Source organism: Pseudophryne corroboree, chromosome 9 (assembly GCF_028390025.1).
Source record: "Pseudophryne corroboree isolate aPseCor3 chromosome 9, aPseCor3.hap2, whole genome shotgun sequence".
Lineage (NCBI taxonomy): Eukaryota > Metazoa > Chordata > Amphibia > Anura > Myobatrachidae > Pseudophryne > Pseudophryne corroboree.
In genome coordinates this window covers 202,553,738-202,579,723 of record NC_086452.1, presented here as the reverse complement: position 1 = coordinate 202,579,723, position 25,986 = coordinate 202,553,738, and the positions used below count along the sequence as shown (strand labels likewise).

Here is a 25,986-nt window from a genome sequence, read left to right as displayed (position 1 = left end):
TTTTCTGCAAGAGTTGTTCTTCCTCATGTATGCTAATATCCGGCTGTTTGTAGCACGTGCCTATGACTATTTTTTTTGCATTAATACCCCCACTTCAGATTTCTACCCATATAGACGCCACATTGTCTCCAGTCCCCTCATAAATAACCACCTTTAAGTATGGTTTAAGAGATGGCTTAACCTAAAGACATACACCTCCTCTTTTGTTAGCCCTGTCTCTCCTGAAAAGAGAATACCCCTCTAAGTTTGCAACCCACTTGTGAGAGTCATCCCACCGTGTTTCCGTAACACCTATATTATCATACTGAGCCTTTGATGCTAGCAATTCCAATTCCCCCATTTTACCTGCTAGGCTTCTTGCTTTTGCAAGCATACATTTTAGTTTAGTGTTTAGCTTGTCCGTTTGTTTTTTTAAGGGTATCCTATCATTGTTTACAAGTGCCTCCCTAGAGTTACTCTTACTGACAGTTCTTCTCCTCCCTCCCTCTCCACCCCCATCATACTTACTATTCTCCTTGATCAACTCATTTAGGCCTTCTAAATTCTGCGCCCCGACATAAGTTTTTTTACCTTATGCTACTTACATCATTTTCTATATGCTGTAATGAAGACCTACAATTGTTGTAAGTTAATGTTTTGGCAATACCTTCGGAAATACCCTTTTTAGTACCCATGTAAGTACTCTTGCCGGCTGCTCTTTCCCTACCCCCTTCTCCACCCCCATTTAGTTCACTACCACCATCCTTACTATTCTCACTGCATGACCCATAGTTTCTAACTAAACCCTCCTAATGTGCAATGCAACTTACTGTAGATGCATGCGCAGTAGAAAAAAAAATTGTACGCCTACATCCGACATCAACATAGCATGTGGCCCATGTATACTTTATTGAGATATTTGCTTTTGTGTAATATAATTACCCATTGAGCAATATTAGAGGACAATGCAATAATGCTGAGCTTATTGGGGGGGACGGGGGTATTGGTGTGGAGTCTCAGTAATCTTTAGAAACACTATCTGCTGGTCAGTATGGATAAATTGCCAAGATTCCTAACCCTGTACTGTGACATCACATTTGAGTGACGATCAGGATTCCAGCAGTTGGAATTCCAATCCTCTAATCAGAGGACCAGAGCCATAACTCTGACATAGACCAAAATGCTGGCGCTGGATCAGGTTACGTCGGGGAAGGGGGGTGGTAGATTTAGGCTGCGGGGGGACAGTAAGGGTTAGGCTGCAGGGTGGGAAGTTTAGACTGCTGGGAGGGGGGATAGGCACCACTGGGGAGGGTTAGGTTTAGGCTGCGGGGAGAATAAGACACCACCAGGGACGGTTAGGCACCACCGGGGAGGGTTAGGTTTAGGCCGTAGATAGGGGGGAGGGTTAGGGCCAGGCTGGGGGGAGGGATAGGGTTAGAGGGTAGGGAGATAGTGTTAATATACATACCAAACAGGTGTCTGGATCCTGCACTGTCGTATTCTGATCTCCGGCATTCCAAGTGCCGGGATCCTGACACCAACCCTATCTAAATATATATTTATTAAGATATATGTCTTAGCATATTTCTATGGCTGCATTAAAATTATCAATTCTAAATCAATGGTGTGGTATATTTTATCGACATTCAGGATGACGACATGTATGGAATGCGGACATATCAAATCACTGACATACTGTCGAAAATGTCAGAATGTCTACATTGTGAATGTCGACAGTTGGTATGTCTACAATGGGATTTTTCATTCAGTCTTATCTAAGCCTATCCCTACCCCTAATTGAAGCCTAATAGTAACCCTAATATAAGACTAGTGCTAATCCTTAGTGCAGCCCATACCTAACCCTAACCCTGAAATGCTGTGCTGACATGCTGTCTTTTGAATGTCAACATTGTGGCAATGTCACCATTATAAAGTCGACATTCTGTACATGTTGGCATCATGAATGTCGACATTTAGAACATACTGGCATTATGCTGTTGACATTCTGGATATCAACAAGCAAACTGCATACCGTAAATTAAGCCTTTTTTATAGGCACCTTATTGAAAACGCACTTTGATACAATCTCCCCTCCTTTGTCTTAAAACCTCAAACTCTTGATACCATTTTCCCGTTAACATAAAGAACAAGTGTAAAGTGACACATGGCTGAGCAGTTAATGTAATGTGTCCATTGTACAGTTTAGTTATGGTTGTCCTTCTATGAAATTGCATTAAAAACTCTAACGCCCTTGTTGGAGTATTAGTAAAAGTCCCAGAGGATGCAGGAGCCCTGTCTAATGATGCAGACATGCCTGGTTACATTTCCACCACTGCAGGAGCTTAAGTGTTTAATAGTTATTGGAGGTCGCTTGGTACATATATTTTATAAATATCTATTTATTTTTATTACAAAAGGTAGAAAACAATTTCCTGGAAATTAGGTAGAGCATGGAAGTGTTTATTTTCTCATTTTATCTTTCTGTTATGCAAATTTTGTTTTGATTAGAGCCAGAATAATTTCTAAATGAAAAGCTGCCATTTATCCATTACAATCTGGTGTTGCTGTGCCTAAGCTGCATGAGTGTTCAGGGAGCATCGTGGGGAGTCTCACGGGTAAATGATGAAATTAGTCACCAAGAAAATTAGTATTGTCTTCTGTATTTTATTCTCTTATGTGCTGATGTGGGGAGATGGACAAACTGCAATCAACTACCTGTGTTTCTAATATATATATATATATATATATATATATATATACATACACACACCATACCACAAACAGGACGGCACTGGAGGCAATTGATACTGAACAAATGCTGTATATTATAAAGCAGCGACAGCAGTTTCAGGGCAATGGCCCTTTTCTCGAGCAAATATACCAAGATCAGGACAAACAAACATAAATCACTTACCACCACCAAGGCGCTCACCGCCGCATCCTCTCCACGCGTCCCTGCTTCCGGAGCTGGAGCCGCCGGGTCACTTCCGGTGATCGCGTCACCCGTTGTCATGGTGACCCGCTGCTTGCGGCTCACCACGTCACTGCTGCGTGTCACGGGGGGCCGGCTGAACTTCCTCCTCAGTCAGGGAACAAGTGGTGGGCGGGGCGGGATGCACCCCTAGACAAACAAAATGAAAACACATACATGTAAAAGCAATAAAACAGAAGAGATCATAAACAAACATTGTGAATACATAACAATAGTGTAACCCCAGGACCGGAAATCCCATGTCCCGAGATCCACATATACATATATTTTAGTCCATTAAAGCAACACTCCCAATATCAATAAAATACTTCCCTAGTGCCATTCTTGGATAACTCTGTCATGAGGTCCGAAAAATACAGCAGAGGGGCGGCACCACGTTGCACATGGTGTGATATGTCTTGTATTTAAGGTATGTCTTTTGTATTTGGTTTATCCTGATGACGAAGCAAAGTCAAAACGCTGATCTCACCTCCCTGCTATCTGTGTAATTATCATTACCTGTGTGCTGCCTCTTTGCTGTAATTACACAACCGTGGCTGGCACTCAAAGTAGAGGAAGTATAAATACTTCCTCGTGGGCGTAGCACCGATGTCAGGTGACATACACTGTGAGAGATCTAGAAACTAATGAGGGAAAAAAGAGACTCTTTGTTGGGGCATTCCTCTTCCTCTCTCCTCACAAATTAATATATGCAATTATGACTGTGAATTTCTGATAATTTGCTGATGAGATTTGGAAACAAAAACACAATTTTATTACTGTGTTGTACCCAGGCATAACTTTACCATTCTCTGCCTCTAATTAACTAGTACTAGCAGTTTCCAGATGTAGCCATGCTCATTGTTGCTGTACCATACAGGCGCCCTAGTTGTGCCATATAAATAGTGCAGGTAGGCGAAGTAAGGCATAATAAGGCACAAGAGAATCCACAGCATGCCATTCACAGCTTCACAACTGGGTGGCAATTGTTCCACTAATGAAAACTACAGTATTGAATAGCAGCGGATGGATATTGTAATACCAAATACCGAACAATGTAGCAAGCCTTGACAAGTGGGCAAGTGCACAGTAAATATAATACTGTAGTTCTTTTTTAATACAATAATACTGTAGGGCGGAGTATGAAATCATCGTAACGGCAGGCATCCAGTGACAACATGCCTTACAATTGAAAGCTCCCCTGGTGTGCTGTATAAAATGATCCCTACATTAAGTAATATGTGAACACAAAAATATTTGCTCAGTGTCTTCAACCCAAACAAAGAAAAGCACAGTTCAGAGTTCAACACAGCTCTCTAGAAGAAAAAAAACATTACAGTCAGCAATAGAGCTGGACACAGCACTATAAAAAAAATGGCAATGAGCAGCATCACAATGTCACTGCAGGTGTCATTCACCTAGGCCACCCCACTACTTTAATAGACAGCCTCCTTCACCCCCAATCCCACCCCCCATGAGACTTGTGATTTCACAGACTGTGCGTACTGCTTAGTAAAACACAACACGCCCGGTACACTACTATATGCAAATGGGTGTCTCATGCTGTCATTTACTAAGCAGTACACCCAGTCCATGAAATCACAAGTCTCACAAGGGTGGGATTGAGGGAGGCTGTCTATTACAGCAATGGGGAGGCCTGGAAAGAAGTACAGTAAAGTCAGTCTCATAAAGATATGTCTTTCATAATTTGAAAAGCCATACTGTACTTGTATTGTATATCTGTGTAAAAAGTAGCATATAGAGTGTTTTTTAATTTTGAATGTATGTCTGAGTCTGTATATGAAGCTTGTTTTGGGAAAAGTCTAAAAAACTGTGGATGCTACTTTTTACACAGATATACAACACAAGTGTGTCCTTTGCAGAAATTAAACCCTAGCTCACGGGCATGGTGACCATCGGCGATGCCACTATGCCGAGAGATCTATGGAGACAGGTGGCTGACACCTGCAGTGACTTAGTGACTTATTGTAATTTTTTTATAGTGCTGTTTTAGAGAACTGTGTAGAACTCTGAACTGTGCTTTTCTTTGTGTGTGTTGGAGATGCTGAGCGTATCTAATTAATGTAGAGATCATCTAAAAAAAAAGTAGTTCTTAAACTACTAGCGTCGGTTGACTTTACAATGGAGAATTCACACATGCGCAACGGTGGATTTCAAAAGACGAACACCAGTATTGCACCCAACAGAGACTCAATTCATTACACTGTAACTGAACACACCACGCTGCGACAAGGCGCAAATATAACGTGACTAGTTTTTCACACTAAACATCACACGGAGGATAGAAGAGCATGTCTACATCTGTATATTGTGTTATATTGGCACTCTGTTGAATAGAGGTTGAGGTTTTAACTGTCTTCTTGCCCGACTACCCATACCATTACAAAAAAATATATTACTCGATTGGTTTGGACACTACTTGTGAAGGTAATACCTGTAAACTGTTAGAATTATCATACCTACAACCATACCACACTGGACTCGCCCACTCTCATCTGATCTTGGAAACTCAGTAGTGTTGGGCCTGGTAAGAACTTGGATGGGAGCCCCCCCAGGGAATATCAGGTGTTGGAGACCTTTGATGAAGCAGGGCGCGGTCACTCCAGGCACTTACCACTTACACAAATAGTGTTCCACATGGGCTTTGCCACTTCCTTTAAGCTATACTTACCTAACAGCTGGAATCATACTTTAAATTTCTCTCTGTGAGACAGTTTTATGGGGCAATTGGCAGTATCAAAACAACTATACAATACAGATTTAAACTGAAATATGACCACATAAAAAATTATTACATTTCAAGCACTTATATCTTGCTAAGGAGCATTCAAGAAATAATTTTATTTCATATATTAAGTATACTACATAATTTATCTGTACTATATTTTCACTGGCATATCTTCACCCTCATATTACTGTAATTTGCTTAAGACATTGACCATATTGTAACCATTAATATGTAAAGATACAGTATATAAATTTGATTTTACTCAGGAATTTGGACTGTTGGGGGCTATCCTTTATATTTTAATGATTTAGAATAAAAGTTATATTTGAAAAAAATAACTGTAAGAGTGCCCCAAAAAAACAGTCTCACTTTCCCTCATTAGTTTCTAGTATTACTATATTGACTCTTGGTACACCACCAACCACGTATGAGTGTCATCCCTTATTTGGGAGGCCTTTACTGAAATATTGTTGGTATTTTCATGCAACAGAATTGTATTTTATACAAATTATATCCAGTGCGGAACACAACAACCCTTTTCTTCTACTGTGAGAGATCTCACAGTGTATGTCCCGGATATTGCAAGTGGCAGATAAAATGCCTGTCGGTCTGGCAGCCATTTTATCTGCCTTTGTATGCCCAGCATTTTATCTGCCCGTGTCTGCCCAGCATTTTATCTGCCCGTGTCTGCCCAGCATTTTATCTATCCATATATGCACTGCATCATTTATGTAAATAATATATAGTGCACCCATTAGTACTGTAAATCAAACATAAATGAGTGCCCTCATCAGTTATATAATTAAAAATAGTGTCCTGTAGTGCCTATTTGTATAAATAAATAAAAACAATTATTACTGCTACCTTCATTTAATTATATAAATAAATAAATAAATAAATAAAACATAAATAAGCCACCATAATTTATGTGAAGATATTCCTTAATAAATCCTCATAAGTTCTTCCCTATGTAAACTAATGTTAAAAACCAGGGACCACTTCTACTCACTAGCAAGGTAGTAAATTAAACAGGTGTCTTGTGTATGATTAATTTAATTATGTAAGAGACTATTTCTGATTGGCTGCAAGGCTACTTACTATCTACATATTGATATCCGAATATTGATATATTTTGCAACGTTTTGCTACTTAAACTGTGAGATCATTTTAATACCTGGATGTATCACAGCCCCCTAGTTCCTCAACACCTCCAATTCTTAAAGTTACTATCAATGGGGGTAATTCTGAGTTGATCGCAGCAGGAACTTTGTTAGCAGTTGGGCAAAACCATGGTGGTCATTCCGAGTTGTTCGCTCGCTGCTATTATTAGCAGAATTGCTAATAGGCTAAAATCAGGAAGTTCTGCTCATGCGTATGCACCGCAGGCAGGGCTGTTTCTAGCCAATTTGGCTCCCAGTGCGAGATTTAAAAATGTGCCCCCCCATGACATAAAAAAATGTGCCCCCCCCCCACACACCTAGATAAAAAAATAAAAACTTGCGCGGGCACCCGGCAAGGGGGCATGGCCTCATCGTCTGAAAAGACTACCTCACAATCCAGTTTTTGACCCTGCCCCAACAGATCACAACCACCACAGGAAAAAAAAATTCTACCATATTAAGCCCCACACAGTAATGCCCCCTGCACCATATTATGCCACACACCGCAATGCCCTTGATACATTAAATCCCCACACTACAGCAGGCAAAAGTCCCCATTTCACACATTACGGCAGGTGTCCCCATTTTACACATTGAGAGAGAGAGAGAGAGAGAGAGAGAGAGAGAGAGAGAATACTTACAGAGGCGATTACCACTGTTCGGCCCGCCTCACCAGTCGCTCCTCGCGCCGGCCTTTCCCTCTTCCTAACTTGGATCCCCCTCTGTACTCCGCTCGGGGGGGGAGTTTCGCGGAGTGACGGGGTTGCGACGTGACGTAACGATGCAACCGCGTCATTCCGTGAAACTCCGCCCCCTGAGCGGGTTACTCGGGGAGAAATAGGAGGGGGAAGCAGGGAGCCACAGTTGGTGCCGCGGCAGGTGCCCAGTGCGGTTGCACTGCTCTCCTGCCCCAAGAAACGGCCCTGACCGCAGGGCGCACGCGCTAAGCAGTTTTACACAAAACTATGCTATTTTACTCACGGGCGAACAAAGCTTTTCAGTCGCTCTGTTGATCGGAGAATGATTGACAGGAAGTAGGTGTTTCTGGGTGGTAACTGAGCGTTTTCCTGGGAGTGTGCTAAAAAACGCAGGCGTGCCAGCAGAAAACGCAGGAGTGGCTGGAGAAACGGGGGAGTTTCTGGGCGTGTTTGTGACGTCAAACCAGGAACTAAACGGACTGAGGTGATCGCAATCTAGGAGTAGGTCTGGAGCTACTCAGAAACTGCAAGGAAATACTTAATAGTAGAATTGCTAATCTTTCGTTAGCAATTCTGCTATGCTAAGATACAGTACACTCCCAGAGGGCGTCGGATTTGCATTTGCCTTGATGCTAAAAGTAGCTAGCGAGTGAACAACTCGGAATGACCACACATGTGCAGTGTAGGTAGGGCAGATATAACATGTGCAGAGAGAGTTAGACTTGGGTGTGGTGTGTTCAAACTGCAATCTAAATTGCAGTGTAAAAATAAAGCAGCCAGTATTTACCCCGCACAGAAACAAAATAACCCACCCAAATCTAACTCTCTCTACACATGTTATATCTGCCACACCTGCACTGCACATGGGGGGGGGGTAATTCCAAGTTGATCGCAGCAGGAAATTTTTTAGCAGATGGGCAAAACCATGTGCACTGCAGGGGGGGCAGATATAACATTTGCAGAGAGAGTTAGATTTGGGTGGGTTATTTTGTTTCTGTGCAGGGTAAATACTGGCTGCTTTATTTTTACACTGCAATTTAGATTGCAGATTGAACACACCACACCCAAATCTAACTCTCTCTGCACATGTTATATCTGCCTCCCCTGGAGTGCACATGGTTTTGCCCAACTGCTAACAAAGTTCCTGCTGCAATCAACTCAGAATTTTCCCCGATATTTATTAATAGTTTGCTATCAGAACTAAGTTCTCACTTGTTAAGTTTTCATAAGCGAGGTACACACCTATATAATTGTCTACCATATCATAAGATTCACAACCTTTTGGTGAGATACTGTAACAATGTGTACGCACCCACAATCGAGTTTTCAGACACATCCAGTATTTCTGAATATCAATAAATCATGACTTTTTTCATAAAGATGATGTTTAATTTATTAAAACTAAATATTAACGTGAAACATATAGTACTATTTGATGTGGTTGCATTATATTGAACTATTTTGTTTGTCTCGAATTTCATTCATGTACTTTTATACCTATTATATTATTATTTTTTAGCTTGTGGAAAACTAATGAAGATTACAGGACCAGTCACAGTGAAGGCATCTGGGCCAAGGTTTGGAGCTTGGATGACAGATCCTGTAGCCTCTGAGAAAAACAATCGCGTATGTACTGATAATGCAAACTCTACCAATGGAGTTTTGAATTTTAATAATTGTTAATTTTCCATGAAATGCATCCATCTTATACTGTACATGGCACTCTGATGAATGGATTATAGGTGGATAGATAGATAGATAGATAGATAGATAGATAGATAGATAGATAGATAGATAGATAGATAGATAGATAGATAGATAGATAGATGCACCATTATGAAGTCATATCTACCACTATTTGGCTACAGGTCTTCACATAAAAATAGGCCTGTAATGATGGCAGCATCATTAGGCCTATGCCTATAGGCCTATGATGATGACCAGTTGCTAGCTGGCCACACAGTTGGCCATAAATCATAAAGTATATTTCAAGTTTTATTCACAAAATTCTGCAATTTTTCTATATTCCCAATCGCGGTCCTCAAGGCACACCAACAGTGCAGGTTTTAGTGATATCCAGGCTTCAGCACAGATGGTTAAATCAAAATAACTGAGGTACTAATTAAGTCACCTGTGTTCAAGCCTGGATATCACTAAAACCAGGACTGTTATACCCCTTTCACATCGCACAAATAACCCGGTATCGACACGGCATATTGCCGTGTCGACACGGGTCAGTGTGCGATGTGAAAGCACTTTCCAAGAATTAGCGGGTCGTCTGACCCGGTAATTCAACCCGGTATAAAAGAAGGATTATACCCGGGTTGAATACCGGGTCAGGCGCAGTGTGAATGGAAGCCGCGTCGATGCGACACGGTTCCCATTCACAGCATAGTTAGAGGCGGCGCAGGAGATGAGCTCATCTCCCAGCGCCGCCTCCACCCCCGCCCCTGCTGCTGCTGCGCCCCCCCCCCCCCCCTCCCCCGCTGCTATGGCAAGCAAAGGAGTGCAAATGCCGGATCCCACCCGGTAAGGACACGTTTCTTTTACCGGGTGGGATCCGGCATTTGCGATCTGAATGCGGCATTAGTGTGCCTTGAGGACCGCGGTTGGGAAACACTGGTGTAGAGGGTGTACACACACACGTGGTTCTGGCCAAACCCACACATCACTTTTCACAGCTCCTCCCCTTCTCAGTATAGGCCCTTAAACATTTTCAACTCCAGGCCAATGTAGCCATTGATCTGTCTTTGAGAGTTCCTAGTACCAATATTAGTTGCATCTGGCACATTAGTCTGAAATATATACAGTCATTGTTCCAACTCATATGACTCTCTGATAAATAGAATATGAAGCCATATCAAGGTTATACTATAAGACAGATGTTTTCTTCAGTGACAGGTCCCCTGTGTTGCCGTTCCACACATTTTCATGGACCACTATAGCTATATTATGTCCATGGATAAATACAATAGGATAGATTCATAATTTTGACTAAGTCTATATTGTAATTACACCCTTGAATGCCTAAGCATTGTAACATTTTTATTTGAAGGTCTGGTACATGGAAGGATTCACAACTAGCAAGATTGTGCGAGAGTACAAGTCATTGGCAGATTTTGTCACTGGAGCTGAATCCAGGACTTACACCTTACCGGTCAAATGGGCCGGTACCAGTCACCTGGTTTACAATGGGTCACTTTTCTTTAACAAGTACCAGAGCAACATCATCATTAAGTACAGCTTTGGTACTGGGAAGATTCTGGCACAGCGTAGCCTGGACAACGCTGGTTTCAACAATGTCTATCCTTACACATGGGGTGGCTACTCTGACATAGATCTGATGGCTGACGAGTTTGGACTATGGGCTGTTTATGCTACCAATCAGAATGCTGGAAATATTGTTGTCAGCCAGCTACGACAGGACACATTAGAGGTAGTTAGAAGCTGGAGTACTGGATACCCCAAGAGGAGCGCCGGAGAGTCCTTTATGATTTGTGGCACATTGTATGTCACTAACAACCACCTTACTGGGGCCAAGGTCTACTACTCATATTCAACCAAGTCCTCTTCATATGAGTACATGGACATTCCATTCCATAATCAGTACTTTCACATATCCATGCTGGATTACAATGCCCGAGATCGTGCCCTCTATGCCTGGAACAATGGACACCAGGTGCTCTTCAATGTCACGCTTTTTCACATCATTAAGACGGACAGTGATGTTTGAAGTTCAGCATCCCAGCATCCCAGGGTCTCTGACTCGTCCTTTACAATACTGTTCTTCATTTACTGTGGGGATTTTTTTTTGCCTATATCATTTACATTTCTTTATTTCATTTTATACTATTTCTGACATTTATTATTGTCTTATGTTGAATATGTTTCTACAGAAATGGGGAAAAATGGTCACACTTTAATATGAACATTGTTAAAGTATAAACATCCTGGTGGCCATTTTGTACAGTGGGGCCATTTTGAAGCCATTTAACTTTTGAATTTTGTGGTGTACTATAAAAAGCAGCTTACAAATGCTTTATATTGAGTAAAAAAAACATTGGATTGTAAAGCAGAGCTACTTTTTCTCACATCTATGAGAAAAAATAAAAAGGGAACATTAGTCATCCCAATCAAAGACATTAATAAAGTTCACATAGTCCTAAAGCCCTGATGGGATAGAGCCCTCACATCTTGCCTTCGAAAACAATAATGAAATACATATAGTGTATCAAGGGCATGAATGTCAATGTTCCAAGGTATTATAATTTCCTCTGTTAATACTTTTATATAACAACAATAACATAAAGCCCTATAGATATGGAAATTGGACAAAAAAAAAAACACCTTTAAAAGCCCCAGCTTTGAACAATGCATGCAAAGGGTATTCCTAACGAATGAGATTGCAATGTGGACAACACTTGAAGTATGGGCAACAGATACTTTAAATAGCAGAATAACAATTGTAATTGCTGATGTAATGTGTGTGCCACTACTTTAAGGGCGCACACGTACACTCTTTCCTGCATATTTGCCTTCAAATTACAACTTTGTGCAGCCAGCATTTGTGAGTGTGGCAGCAAAACAGTTGGGGCTATTAGCTACTACCTTGCAGCCTGTTGCGCTGAAATCATTGAGCACAGCTGTGGTGTATGTAATACATCAATATTTCACATGACGCTCTCAGTCAACAGCAGAGCACATGTACATATTGAGTGTAGTGCTCCTGTGGAGCTCTGTTATATTAAACTAAGTGAATGCCACAGACAACGTTGCAATTGATTTAAAGCAAAACACAGGAGCGTAACAAAGTGTGAGTCCGGTCCATTCTTATATTGCTTTTGGACTATCAGATAAACAGCATTTACCAGCCTTTTCTTAACAAGAAAGGCTACTGAATGCCTACTGTCTATTCTATTGGGGCCCCTACATCTATGATGTATTCTATTGCCCCAATTCCCCATTCTGCTGACACCGGAGTTGGTGAATCAGGGAAATTTAATGTTGGATTTCCTTGATTTGCCAGTTTCAGCCAAAAAATGATCGGAATCAACAAATCTGGGAATTTTAACCTGATTCCCCAACAGATCACCAATCGTTGATGGCCGTCAATCTGCATTTTTGATCAGCAGATCCGGGAATCGTGATACTCATGTATGGCCAGCTTATGTGTACAAGCATTTAAACTTAGGTTAAAATACATTTACTGAGGCAAAAAGTGTTCAGTTTTATAGTCTCCATATATCTACAATGCACTGTCCCAATTCCCTATCTGCGGACACCAGGGTCGGTGAATTGAGGAAATCCAAATAGTTGGATTTCCCCGATTTGTCAATTTTGACCAAAAAATGATCGGAATTGACAAATTAGGGATTTTTAACATACATAATTTCCCCGATTCCCCGACAGATCACGATCAGTGGCAGATTGGATCATAGAATAAGGGAATTGGGACTCTGCTGTATGACCAACATTAGCTTATTGTGTCAATTGGATGTAACAATAAGAAAAAATCTTTATACAGTAGCAAGACAGCCTTCCCAGAAGTCACCAATAAAATACTAAATCAACATATGATTTAGCGTCCCTTAAGAATTTCAATATATATGAGGTGCTCATTAATATTTATAAGCTGTGTAACATGTTCTGTAAGCTATAGCAATGAATAAGCTATCAGATTTAAGGTAACTTGCATAGTATGCTATTGCTTTTCTTATGGGTCACTGATAGACAGTAAGCCATCTATGGGCCTGATTAATAGTTGTACATAAACCCGATGGTTTACTCACAACTCCGATGTTTACTGATGGGCACAGGATCTGTACTGCCAATCTCTATCCGCAGTCTCACTTGCAGTGCCCCAAAGCCACAGCATGAATGACATGATTGACATGCCGCGGCCATTTGAAGGGGGTGGAGCGGGAAAAGTGACAGGGACTGTTCTATAAAAATGGGGCGTGTCCCCCCCCCCCCCTTCCCGGATTGTACACGTGCCAAGGCCGGGATTTACATAATTTGATGCAGATTTCTTGGCCCCTGAAGCCTGCAATACACAGTCTGCAATACACAGCCATCCTGAGTAACGTGAAGGTTACTCAGATGCCCGTTGTTCTTGCAAGTGATCTGATGGCTGCATCGTGGGACACTGCAGTGGATCACAAGAGCTGGCAGGAGGCATTTACATGGTGATTCAAAAGTTGCAGTACACCTTTTTGTTTCAAAAACTGGGCAGAAAATGGGAAAACTGACTTAGATTCAAAATGGCGCCCATGTTCGATACATACCCTAAAAGATAGCCCACCTCACCCAGACCTTCCTGGAGTATTCAGTTTTCCCATTTCCTGCACAGTTTTTGAAACAAAAGGGTGTACTGCGACTTTTGATTCACCCTGTATTTACATACCTCCTGCAGTATTAACATCTCTGGATCACCCCTTATATTGCCTCAACACATATAAGAAACACCCATATAATTAAAACATAACTACATGAATATATAATAAAACATTAAAATATGTCAAACTTTCATTCTTATTTTCAAGTTTAAATGTTTGATAGATGTAATATCTTTTGGCAACAGGCACTAGGTTTTTCTAAGAGGTCACATAAATATTAAAAGTTAAAAGCCTATATAACAAATGTGTAATCTTTAAGCAAGGACTGTTATAATGGCAGGTGGGAAAATTAAGCCTAAAACCTCAAAACGTCTGACAAACAAGTGTTGGGTTAGTGTGCCCCTACTGCACACATGGGCTGTTTCATGATTACATACTGTATTTATAGTACTGACTATACAGCTATTGTAATGTAGCAAGCCAAGGTCACTGCATACTAGCAGGTTCCATTATTACAGATTAACTTGCTGATCTGGTCACAATACGATGTAAAATACTGCCCGTCATGTTATCTATATTCACCATCCAGCAGTTAATTGCACTCACTGTTAGTAAGTTAAGAAGAGCCGTAAAAGAGTTATTAAGCTGGGACCACCCCCTACTCCTCTATCATATCACTGAATAACTCGCTGGCAGCTCTAATTATCCATAATTATTAAGCCCTGGAGCGGCCTCTACTAATAAGTCATAACGATGGACAATTATTTGGTCTATTAATCACACTGACTCTATTAATACATTAAGACTATGAGCAAGTAACCAGTGTGTGGTATTAATTTGCTGACTGCAAAAGAGATTGCATATGAAAAAAATGGCAGAATTTTAAAGTCAATGTGATCTCTGGACATGTTTCAGTAAATCAGCCTGCTTTTATTTATCCATTTATTGTATTGCCAAGAGAAGTGGCATTTTCTAGGATATTTATACTTCTATTTATAATTCTCTATCTGTTCTTGTGCTTCAGTATGTGTCCGTATAATACTTATGTCATACATTGTCCATTTAACCATTTCATTTTTTTGAAGTCTCTTCCTGATCATGTCTCTGTGACGCTCCATCTATCAGTTGTATATACCATGCCTGCTTCGAGCAGTAGTTGCAGGTCAATCTTTAGAGAACTTCTTACAGTCCAGGACATTACAATATTCCTATTAAATAATATATGCCAACTACACTATATATATATATATATATAGTATCTAATAATAATTAAATAACTTGTAGTTGCTGCACTGAGGGACTTCTGTGGTATTTATGGCCCTCTTCTCGGTTCCTAGTGGTGCTGAACCAGTCTGGATCATATACTGTTGCATATCTACTTGCTAAAACAGAGACTGGGGACTTTCTCATAAAGATATTTGGTTAGGTCTATTTTGAAAATTGTACTACAGTACAGTACATGGAGAATCTAGACTTGGAAGCCACACCTAAATATACTGCAATTTGCACAGTAAGGATAACACAGTCTTATATTAACCCTTGCTTATCAGGCACATTGAAATTGTGCCCATGTACAATACAAAACTGGGGTACTGGATTAAACCTCTAAACTCTGATGATCTTAATGATAGTAAATAGGTATATATTCAAGGCCTTGGCTTGTGATGAGTTCCTAAAGAGCCATTCCTTTAACATGAAACTGATATTGTAGTTGGAATGTCAATGGTTAAACTTATACTATTTGCCTTATCCTGTTGTATTAAAAATGACCATGCCATCAATTTGAAAGAATTTCCCTCATAGGTCTCCCGGCATTAATGAATCTTGAATTTTTAATGGTTTATTTTGGATTATACAAACAAGAGATGGCAAAATGTTTGCTGATTAACCAGTATCATTGGTGGTGGTTACATTACACATTCACTATGTAATTAGCTTTGTGCTACTTGCTTACCGTATATGTAACTCAATTAACAGTTGACCCTAGTTGGGGAAGGAACATGTAATTTATTTTGAGGGCAGTCAATTTTCATTTAGACATACAGTAATAGAGTTAAATGGTCTGTTGGTATATATATATAGTAGCAAGGTAGTTAAGTTGGACCAACTATTGCACATGTATGTGGTAATCAAGCAAGTAGATATCCAGTATAGTTATTGGTAAAATGGACTGGTTATAAATATGGATCCAAAACATTAATGACTTTAAATATATAAGGAAATGCAGTAATGTGTCTCAGGAGCTTAGGGGTCTATTTTCTAAGCCTTGGAGAGAGATAAAGTGGACGGAGATAAAGTACCAGCCAACAAACTTCTAATTGTCATTTTTCAAACCTATCCTATCATATTGCAGCTAAGAGCTGATTTGCTGGTACTTTACCTCCATACACTTTATCTCCATTTAAGGTTTAGTAGATAGACCCCACAATATGTCATAAAAGTCTACATACTGGTGTTTCCAAGCATTGTTGATGCCACAAAGTAATCTGGAAGACATTCAGATAAAGACAATTAGATTAGATAAAAATCCATATTCCATATCACATATAGGGGGTATTCAATTAGCTCCGATCATTTCAGAGCTATTGAATTCGCCCCCCAGTGTATTGAATTGCAGACCATTTTCACCCATTTTTAAGGTATTTCCACCAATGCCTTTTCACCTTTTTTAAGTGATGAGGCATTAGCGAAAAATGCCTCAAAATTAGTGAAAATGGCCCACTTTTATGCCGGTGCAGATAGATTCCCTGATCCACATGCTTTTTGGGTTTGCTGAATTTTTTGCCTAGACGAAAAAATGGCCCTGCTATTGAATAGGGCGAATCCCCATGTGCCCTAAAAAATAGCAAAAAGCGTGTTTTTTCGCCTACGCAGAAAAAACAAACCTAATTGAATAGCCCCCATAATTTGCATTGTATAAATGACAAAATGACAGCACTGCAGATTTTATACAAGGTACCAATCAAGGTTATAATACGTGTCTCTTATTTTCCTAGGTGTTTCCATTCTCTTGATCATACTGTATATACTCAGTGAATTTTACAAGTGTGGTTCAATAAGTAAGGTAACAAGACCTCTCACATGTGTAATGTTCTCTATTTCCTTCTATTTCACACCAGGCCAGAGCAGGTAGACCACTGCTTGTCCTCACAGTCACTAGACTGCATCTCATATACAAACATACTGTCCAAACATCAGTTGTAAGATGACGGGACTGGCAGAAACATTGAGGTTTGTAGTGTGATCGGATTTCTGTGTCTAAAGGGCACATCGCTAACTTGTTGAGGTCTACGGTGATGTCCGTCATGTCACAGAAACAGGTTTGGGTTGGGACCACAAGGGTGTGCTTCTTGATTTCCTCACCAAGGGAGATACTGTGAATGCTGACTGCTATTGTGACATATTGAGAGGTTACGGAGCGCAATTAATTGAAAGCAACCTTGGTTGATGAAAACAGGTATCGTATTGCTGCACGATAATGCCAAGATTCACCCAGCCAACCACACATGTTATGGTGCTACCATTGGGAGGTATTGGACCAGGATAGATGCCTTGGTGTACTGTTGAAACAAATGCTAACACAAGTATAGGGAGTATGAGGAAATACAATCTGTACCAAGGTCATACTAATGATTATACTGTACGTATATGTATGAGTTCAATAAATTTACGCAATAAGAGGTCTTGGTACCTTATATATTGATCCACCCTCATACATATAGAAAATAAGATTTAAATTGAGACTATATATATATATATATATATATACATCACATAGAAAAACTTTAATGATATTACAGGTGTGTAAAAAAGTGTTTTGCACCCTGACTTATTGTAAGTGCCACAATCCAGAAAGAACTTTTAGATTGTCTTCCTCTACAAATGGACGGTATGGTAAGGGGTTCCCCAATGGACACATTTTAAATGTTTGTGTAGAAATGTTATAAACTCATTAAAAGAAAGTAATACATACAGACAGGGGCAGATTGGAAATGGAAAGTGGTCCTGGAAAAATTTGTAGACGTGGCATCAAAGGTATACTGTGTAACCATGGCAGCAGCACCACCCCTCACATGTCAACAAACAAAATGGGGGGGGGGGGCATCCGGCGCATAACGGCCCACCGGGGAACTGCCCTGGGGAACATATGTCAAATCCGCCCCTGCATACAGAGTAAACTCCAAAGTTTATCCACATTGCTAGAAGAACAACTCACAGGCTAGATAAGAAGCGAAGAAAAACAAGCAACAAATTATTGAAAAAATATTTTTTTATATTATTATATATATTAAATATTATTTAAAAAAGAACACTGAAGGTGGGTACACACTGACAGATATATCTGCAGATCAATTGATCTGCAGATATATCTATGGACGGATTGGGCAGTGTGCTGTGCATACACACCCCGGCCGCTCCGTCGGTGACTGACCTCATGAACAGTGCGGGCGTGTACACACGCCCATCCAGTTCAGCTGTCAATCACCACCGGCCGCCACAGCATGTGTACGGGCGGCCGGCTGGTCGCCCGTACACACACAGCGATGCGCCAATATATCAGTAGCTATATTGGCCGTTGGCTGTGCTGCTGGGCCGATGCGATATGTCTGTGAACGACGGCGTTCACAGACATATCGCCCGTACACACTGGCCGACGGACCCGCGATATATCGGCCGTTCAATAGAACAGCCGATATATCGGCCAGTGTGTACCCACCTTAAGGGTCAGTTTTTATACGTAATAATATAAATAAAATGAGGTATTATTACTGATTTACATGTCAGTATCTTAATCACTGATTCTATTAAATGCAAATTGACAAAAGAAATCGTCAGTTGTCAAAAGCATCTACAAAAATCACTAAATAACTTATATCACTGTTTTCTTTAACAGCAGGTGAATCTATGAAAGCTCAATTTAGTAAATCAACCTTGGAAAGCACAAAAAAAAAGCTATTATGCATGTACAAGTATTGAAATGGCCCAATTCATTTTAATGTTGCTTCCACAGGTGCGCTATTAACCCAACTGAAATAAATGGGTGCATTGAAATGTCAAAAGCTCCATGTGACAGTGCTAGTGACATTTAGAAACCATCCTGTAGATGTGAATTTCAAAATATCTTGCATTTTTTGCAATTTTATTTCCCCAGAGCTACCCAGGAGTATATTAATTATGCTAATTATTAAAAGCATACTACAATTTCATAAATGTTATTGCTTTGAGGACTTTCAATATCCAGTATAATCACACAGTTTTAACGAATGAATTAATCACTCAATTATAGACTTCTGCTTCTGTATCATTGTAATGAAAAGCAAGTTGGCACTGTAAATTCTAAAAAAAAACATAGATTTTTGGAAATTTGGAATTTACAGTAGCTGGCACCTCCACCTTGGAGTCCAAATGTATAACTATACTATTATTAACCTTTTTGGTTAGTAACGGCAAACTTAATAGAGGGGATCTCTCACAGTAGGGTTGGCCATCAGTGATTAGAAACCATCAATGGTCTGTGGCCAATGGTAACTAGGTTTACCATCGATGGTGGAGAACTATATAATTACCCACCATCGATGGCTGCCATTGGGCCCTTTTCAGTATACACTGGCACTGCAGCAGAGCACATACAGTCCACTACAGTCCACTGTCGGGATGAGTGGGCCTGCCACCTACATCACCTGCCCTCTTCTAGCTTTGCACACACTGCTGACTTAACAAGCTCAGCTGTAAGTCAGCAGCCCTGCACACTTACTCTATATTCATAAGCAAGCAAGGTAACTAATTGTGTGGGCAGAGGCAGCAGAGGGTTGGTAACATCCAGTGCGATTAACATTCTCCCCTCCAAAAATGAGACGTTATCTCTCAGGGAGGGTGCTTGACCTCACAGAAAGCCCACATATACTATAATCTTGGAGCATGCTGTCAGGGGGAAGGGGGTGTGGCCTCACGGGAATTCCCGTTACATCACTCTGGAGACCTACACAGCATTCCCAGAAATGTTGGCCTGCCACAGGAGACTGGTTCACTGGGTGCAGTCCTTTTCGGGTACCCTGTTCGGCTGTGACTCCTCCCTCTGGTGACATGGCTCCGCCCCCTGTTGTCATCAAAGGTCCCTTACCACACTCGGATTTAGAACCAACCGCACGGTCTACAGCCCCCTTGTGATTCCGCTGTCTGTGCATGGTTTTTCTCCTTGCCTGTCAGTTACTAACTGTGTCACAGGTTGTCTCAGGCAGCACCGCAGCTGAGCGACTCTCAGCTGTTGCTGTTGCTGCTGTGCTGTGTGCCTGTCTAGTAGTCAGTGTACTAAATGTGTCAGTGACACAGTATTAGCTCCCAGGCCCTCCCTCTTTACCCCTCAGCTGCTAGTTCTGTGCTGCGCTGCGCTGCCCTGCTGTTGCTACAGTGACACTGTCAGACAGGCCCCACCGCTGGGAGTCTGGGACCATGCAAAGTTCACTAAGTTATAACTTCTGCAGGAATGGATCTGCGGCTCTGTACTCACATGTGCAACAATGATGTCACAAACCTTTGATGCTATGACTTTACATAGTTTCATACCATCGATGGTTCATCTTTGTATTTCCATCAATGAAAACGATCATTGGAAAACACACCCCTATCTACATCCCTACTTCAAAGAAATTTCAGTGTGCTCATTCATTTAAACTGGCTTTCTACATATACAGTAGCACATATACTAGAATTCCTTTGAAAATACTGTAAGAGAATTGAATTTAATTGAAAAAGCTTAGAGATTTTAAACATTTTAGTTACATTTATTAGGTGATTTCTAACAATTTTGATCAATTTAAACAAAGGTGGAATATTAAACATTAGGATGCCACTTATCCCTAAAGAGAGTCCTGGGTATCAGATGAGCAAGATGACATCTGTACTGCTGCAACATCTAAGGACCCAGTATTGACCATATTACACAATGCAGTTAGTTGTATTTATGTACTGTACTCATGCACACCTATATGCCGACTATATGCCGACATAATATACTGTATATGTTATCTTCCGTATTTTAGTGAAAGGCTGCTTGACAAATGTAAATGAAAATAATTTTGCCCTTTTGTATTTGCTGATACCTGCTTATGATAGGATCCGTGATAAACTTTAAACACTATTTCACTTCTCGTCAGATGTTCTCCAATAAGAGCCTATCCTATCAAGGAGACAGAAGCAGTGTGATCATCACACTCCTTCCTGAATCGGGTCCTCGGCTCATACTGGCGACATCAGCCAAGGTATGTATCACTAAGAGCTGACAGAGAGGGATCTGGAGGATCACTCTCCCTAAAAATTTGCAAAGCATTAGCCCAAAGGTTACTATAGGATACCTCCATGGGGGATGCATTTGTGGAAGAAAATAGAGAAATAGAGAGGCTGCAGCAGATAGGTGATATCTGCTGTGATCCTTCCATAGTACATTTCAGGAATAATTAATATTTGCGGATATCCCCTGAAAATATTAGTTTTTGGGAATATATTTAAAAATAATAGTGATAAATAGGCCCCTATACAGTATCTCGTCAAAGAAGCTCACTTTTAAATTCATGTTACCAAATTGCTATTTGTTATTTCTTTATATTCAATTTCCTGCCAACTTTTAGTTAAAATAAGTGCATATTTAAGCTGTTTCTAACCAATCTACTTGTGAGCTGGAGAGTTCGTCTAGTATGCTGTGTAAACTAAATACAGCTAATACCTTCTCTTACATTTTTTTTTAAAAATACATTTATATGCCATTTTAACAGTTCTGCAGGTAGCAAACAATTTTCAGGCGTAAATTGTGTAATAATGTACATGATCACAGGGCTGCTTGATAGTAACATAGGGCAACATAGTGGACAAACATTCATGTACAGTATTACAAATAAATCACATAGCAACAAAGCATAATGTATGCGGATAATAGTGATCCCGGCTGTTTGTCCATTGATTGCAGAGGCCAGCAATAACTAAAACAGAGGTGTAGTAGTAAGCAATGAAATGAATAAGTACTGAGCTGAGCAACATGTGTAACATGCTGATTACATAATAGAGAACAGCATGCCATATACAGTACAGTACAATAATTGTACATTTTTAAAAAACAAATCTGTTTTTCTTAAGTATTTTTTTAAAGAAAAAAATACATAATAAAGTTAGAATTTTTTTTAAATATACAATTATTATATATTTACACCAAACAAGGTTCATAGTTCATCACAACTAATACATTTGTTTTTGTCATACAGTTTATTTAACAGGTGGAGATGTTAGGAAATCAAATAAACTACATCTAACCACAGTTTACTAATACCCAGTTTCTAATGTAAGAAGTTACATTCAGTCAAAACTGGAGCAAATTGTCCTGGTGTCCACTGCTCTGTGGTGGTCATTCCGAGTTGTTCGCTCGCTAGCTGCTTTTAGCAGCATTGCAAATGCTAGGCCGCCGCCCTCTGGGAGTGTATCTTAGCTTAGCAGAATTGCGAACGAAAGATTAGCAGAACTGCTACTAAAAATTTTCAAGCAGTTTCTGAGTAGCTCCAGATCTAGTCCTAGATTGCGATCACCTCAGTCCATTTAGTTCCTGGTTTGACGTCACAAACATGCCCTGCGTTCGGTCAGCCACTCCCCCGTTTCTCCAGACACTCCTGCGTTTTTGCCTGACACGCCTGCGTTTTTTAGCACACTCCCGGAAAACGCTCTGTTACCAGCCAGAAACGCCCCTTTCCTGTCAATCACTCACCGATCAGCAGTGCGACTGAAAAGCGCCGCACGAACAACAGCAAAACTGCTAAGTTTTTAGTTAAATAACTAAGGGCATGTGCATGCGTGTTTAGCAACAAATCGCGGCATAGCGAAAATCGGCAACGAGCGAACAACTCGGAATGACCACCTGTGTTCTGTGTTACCTCTACAGCAGTACACAGTTGCACCACCAGTTATATTGTCCTTGCATCCACAGCTCTGTGTTCTGTATCTTCACAGCAGTACGCAGTTCCACCATCAGTTACATTGTCCTTGTGTCCACTGCTCTATGTTATGTACCTCCACAGAATTACTCAGTTCCACCACCAGTTACATTGTCCTTGCAGCCACTGCTCTTTGTTCTGTGTTACCTCCACAGCAGTAATCTGCTCCACCACCAGTTACATTGTCCTTGTGTCCACTGGTCTGTGTTCTATGTTACCGCCACAGCAGTACGCAGTTCCACCATCAGTTACATTGTCCTTGTTTCCACTGCTATGTGTTCTGTACCTCCACAGCAATATGTAGTTCTACCACCAATTACATTGTCCTTATGTTCACTGCTCTGTGTTCTGTACCTCCACAGCAGTGTGCAGTTCCATCACCAGTTACATTGTCCTTACTTCCACTGCTCTGCGTCCTGTACCTCCACAGCAGTGCGCAGTTCCATCACCAATTACATTGTCCTTACATCCACTGCTCTGTGTTCTGTGTTACCTCCACAGCAGTGCGCAGTTCCATTACCAGTTACATTGTCCTTACATCCACTGCTCTGTGTTCTGTACCTCCACAGCAGTGTGCAGTTCCATACCAGTTACATTGTCCTTGCATCCACTGCTCTGTGTTCTGTGTTACCTCCACAGCAGTAATCTGTTTCACCACCAGTTACATTGTCCTTGCATCCACTACTCTGTGTTCTGTGTTACCTCCACAGCAGTGTGCAGTTCCACACCAGTTACATTGTCCTTGCATCCACTACTATGTGTTCTGTGTTACCTCCACAGCATTGCGCAGTTTCATCACCAGTTACATTGTCCTTATGTCCACTGCTCTGTGTACTGTTACCTCCAAAGCAATACACAGTTCCACCACCAGTTACATTGTCCTTGCATCCACTGCTCTGTGTTTTGTGTTACCTCCACAGCAGTAATCTGTTCCACCAGTATTTACATTGTCCTTGCATCCACTACTCTGTGTTCTGTGTTACCTCCACAGCAGTAATCTGTTCCACCAGTATTTACATTGTCATTGTTTCCACTACTCTGTGTTCTGTACCTCCACAGCATTATGCAGTTCTACCACCAGTTACATTGTCTTTATGTCCACTGCTCTGTGTTCTTTACCTCCACAGCAGTGTGCAGTTCCACACCAGTTACATTGTCCTTGCATCCACTACTCTGTGTTCTGTGTTACCTCCAGAGCAGTGCGCAGTTCCATCACCAGTTACATTGTCCTTATGTCCACTGCTCTATGTACTGTGTTACCTCCAAAGCAGTACACAGTTCCACCACCAGTTACATTGTCCTTGCATCCACTGCTCTGTGTTCTGTGTTACCTCCACAGCAGTAATCTGTTCCACCACCAGTTAAATTGTCCTTGCATCCACTACTCTGTGTTCTGCGTTACCTACACAGCAGTGTGCTGTTCCACACCAGTTACATTGTCCATGCATCCACTACTCTGTGTTCTATGTTACCTCCACAGCAGTAATATGTTCCAAAACCAGTTACATTGTCCTTGCATCCACTACTCTGTGTTCTGCATTACCTCCACAGCAGTGTGCTGTTCCACACCAGTTACATTGTCCTTGCATTCACTACTCTGTGTTCTGTGTTACCTCCACAGCAGTAATATGTTCCAAAACCAGTTACATTGTCCTTGCATCCACTACTCTGTGTTCTGCATTACCTCCACAGCAGTGTGCTGTTCCACACCAGTTACATTGTCCTTGCATCCACTACTCTGTGTTCTGTGTTACCTCCACAGCAGTGCGCAGTTCCACCACCAGTTATATTGTCCTTGTGTCCACTGCTCTGTGTTCTGTGTTACCTCCACAGCAGTGCACAGTTCCACCATCAGTTACAATATGGTTAGTAGTATTCATCCTGCTGATTATTTTCTCTACTCCATGAGAAAGCTGGAAGTATTTGTAATATTGAAATATATGTGTTACATTTTGCCTTAACCCTAATCCTGGGCCTGGTGCTTCTGTATTGTAGCACATTTTTAACTTTTGCAAGCATATTTGAGGCCTGTGTATGTTGTATCTTGTAAACAACATTGTGCAATTGTATTTCTTCACTTTCTGTGTAAATCAGTAGTGCTGTTTTTTATAAAGGCAATATATTGACAGTTCTCTGTGTAATTGTATACACTTTCACTGTACAAATTTTTATCATGTTTTGAATCTCCATGTCTTGTCTTATCTAATATTATTATTACAATTATTATTAATATTATTATTATTATTATTAATATTATTAATAATAATAATAATAATCAAAATCATTATTATTATATAAATATATATATATATATATATATATATATATATATATATAAAGAATCCAAGGTGTTGGCACTCACAAAGTACATTTAACACCCTGCTGGGGTGCACCTCAGGCGTATCCACAGAATCCATCCATAGTAGGCCATATATATTCATGTTTAATTAACTTACAGCATGGTGAACAGAACAATGTCGATGTTTCGGGCCTCACATGGCCCTTTTTCAAGACACAGATGTTCAAATGAAGGAGAGCATATGCTCTCCTTCATTTGGACATCTGTGTCTTAAAAAAGGGCCATGTGAGGCCCGAAACGTTGATATTGTTCTGTTCACCATGCTGTAAGTTTATTAAACATTTGGAACTTTAAAGAAAGAAGACTGGTGAGTGCTCTCTCTAGTTATATATATATATATATATATATATATTAGAGACGTGCAGCGGAAATTTTTCGGGTTTTGTGTTTTGGTATTGGATTCGGTTCCGCGGCCGTGTTTTGGATTCGGACGCGTTTTGGCAGAACCTCCCTGAAATTGTTTAGTCGGATTCGGGTGTGTTTTGGATTCGGGTGTTTTTTTCAAAAACAGCTTAAATCATAGAATTTGGGGGTAATTTTGATCCTATAGTATTATTAACCTCAATAACCACAATTTCCACTAATTTCCAGTCTATTCTGAACACCTCACACCTCACAATACTATTTTTAGTCCTAAAATTTGCACCGAGGTCGCTGGATGACTAAGCTAAGCGACCCAAGAGGGCGGCACAAACACCTGGCCCATCTAGGAGTGGCACTGCAGTGTCAGACAGGATGGCACTTAAAAAATTTGGCCCCAAAC

The 25,986-nt window shown here is 40.7% G+C and overlaps 1 protein-coding gene across 2 annotated transcripts in view; it reads left to right on the top strand.

Annotated features, from left to right (window-relative positions):
- OLFM3 (olfactomedin 3) overlaps positions 1–24,975 on the top strand; it is a 407,355-nt gene extending 382,380 nt beyond the window's left edge. For both annotated transcript variants that reach the window (XM_063940093.1, XM_063940092.1), the window contains exons 5-6: positions 9,077–9,183; positions 10,613–24,975. In XM_063940093.1, coding sequence (XP_063796163.1) covers positions 9,077–9,183; positions 10,613–11,290 — 785 coding nt within the window. In that variant the 3' untranslated portion in view covers positions 11,291–24,975. The remainder of the gene's footprint in view (positions 1–9,076; positions 9,184–10,612) is intronic.
- Positions 24,976–25,986: the final 1,011 nt, after the last annotated feature.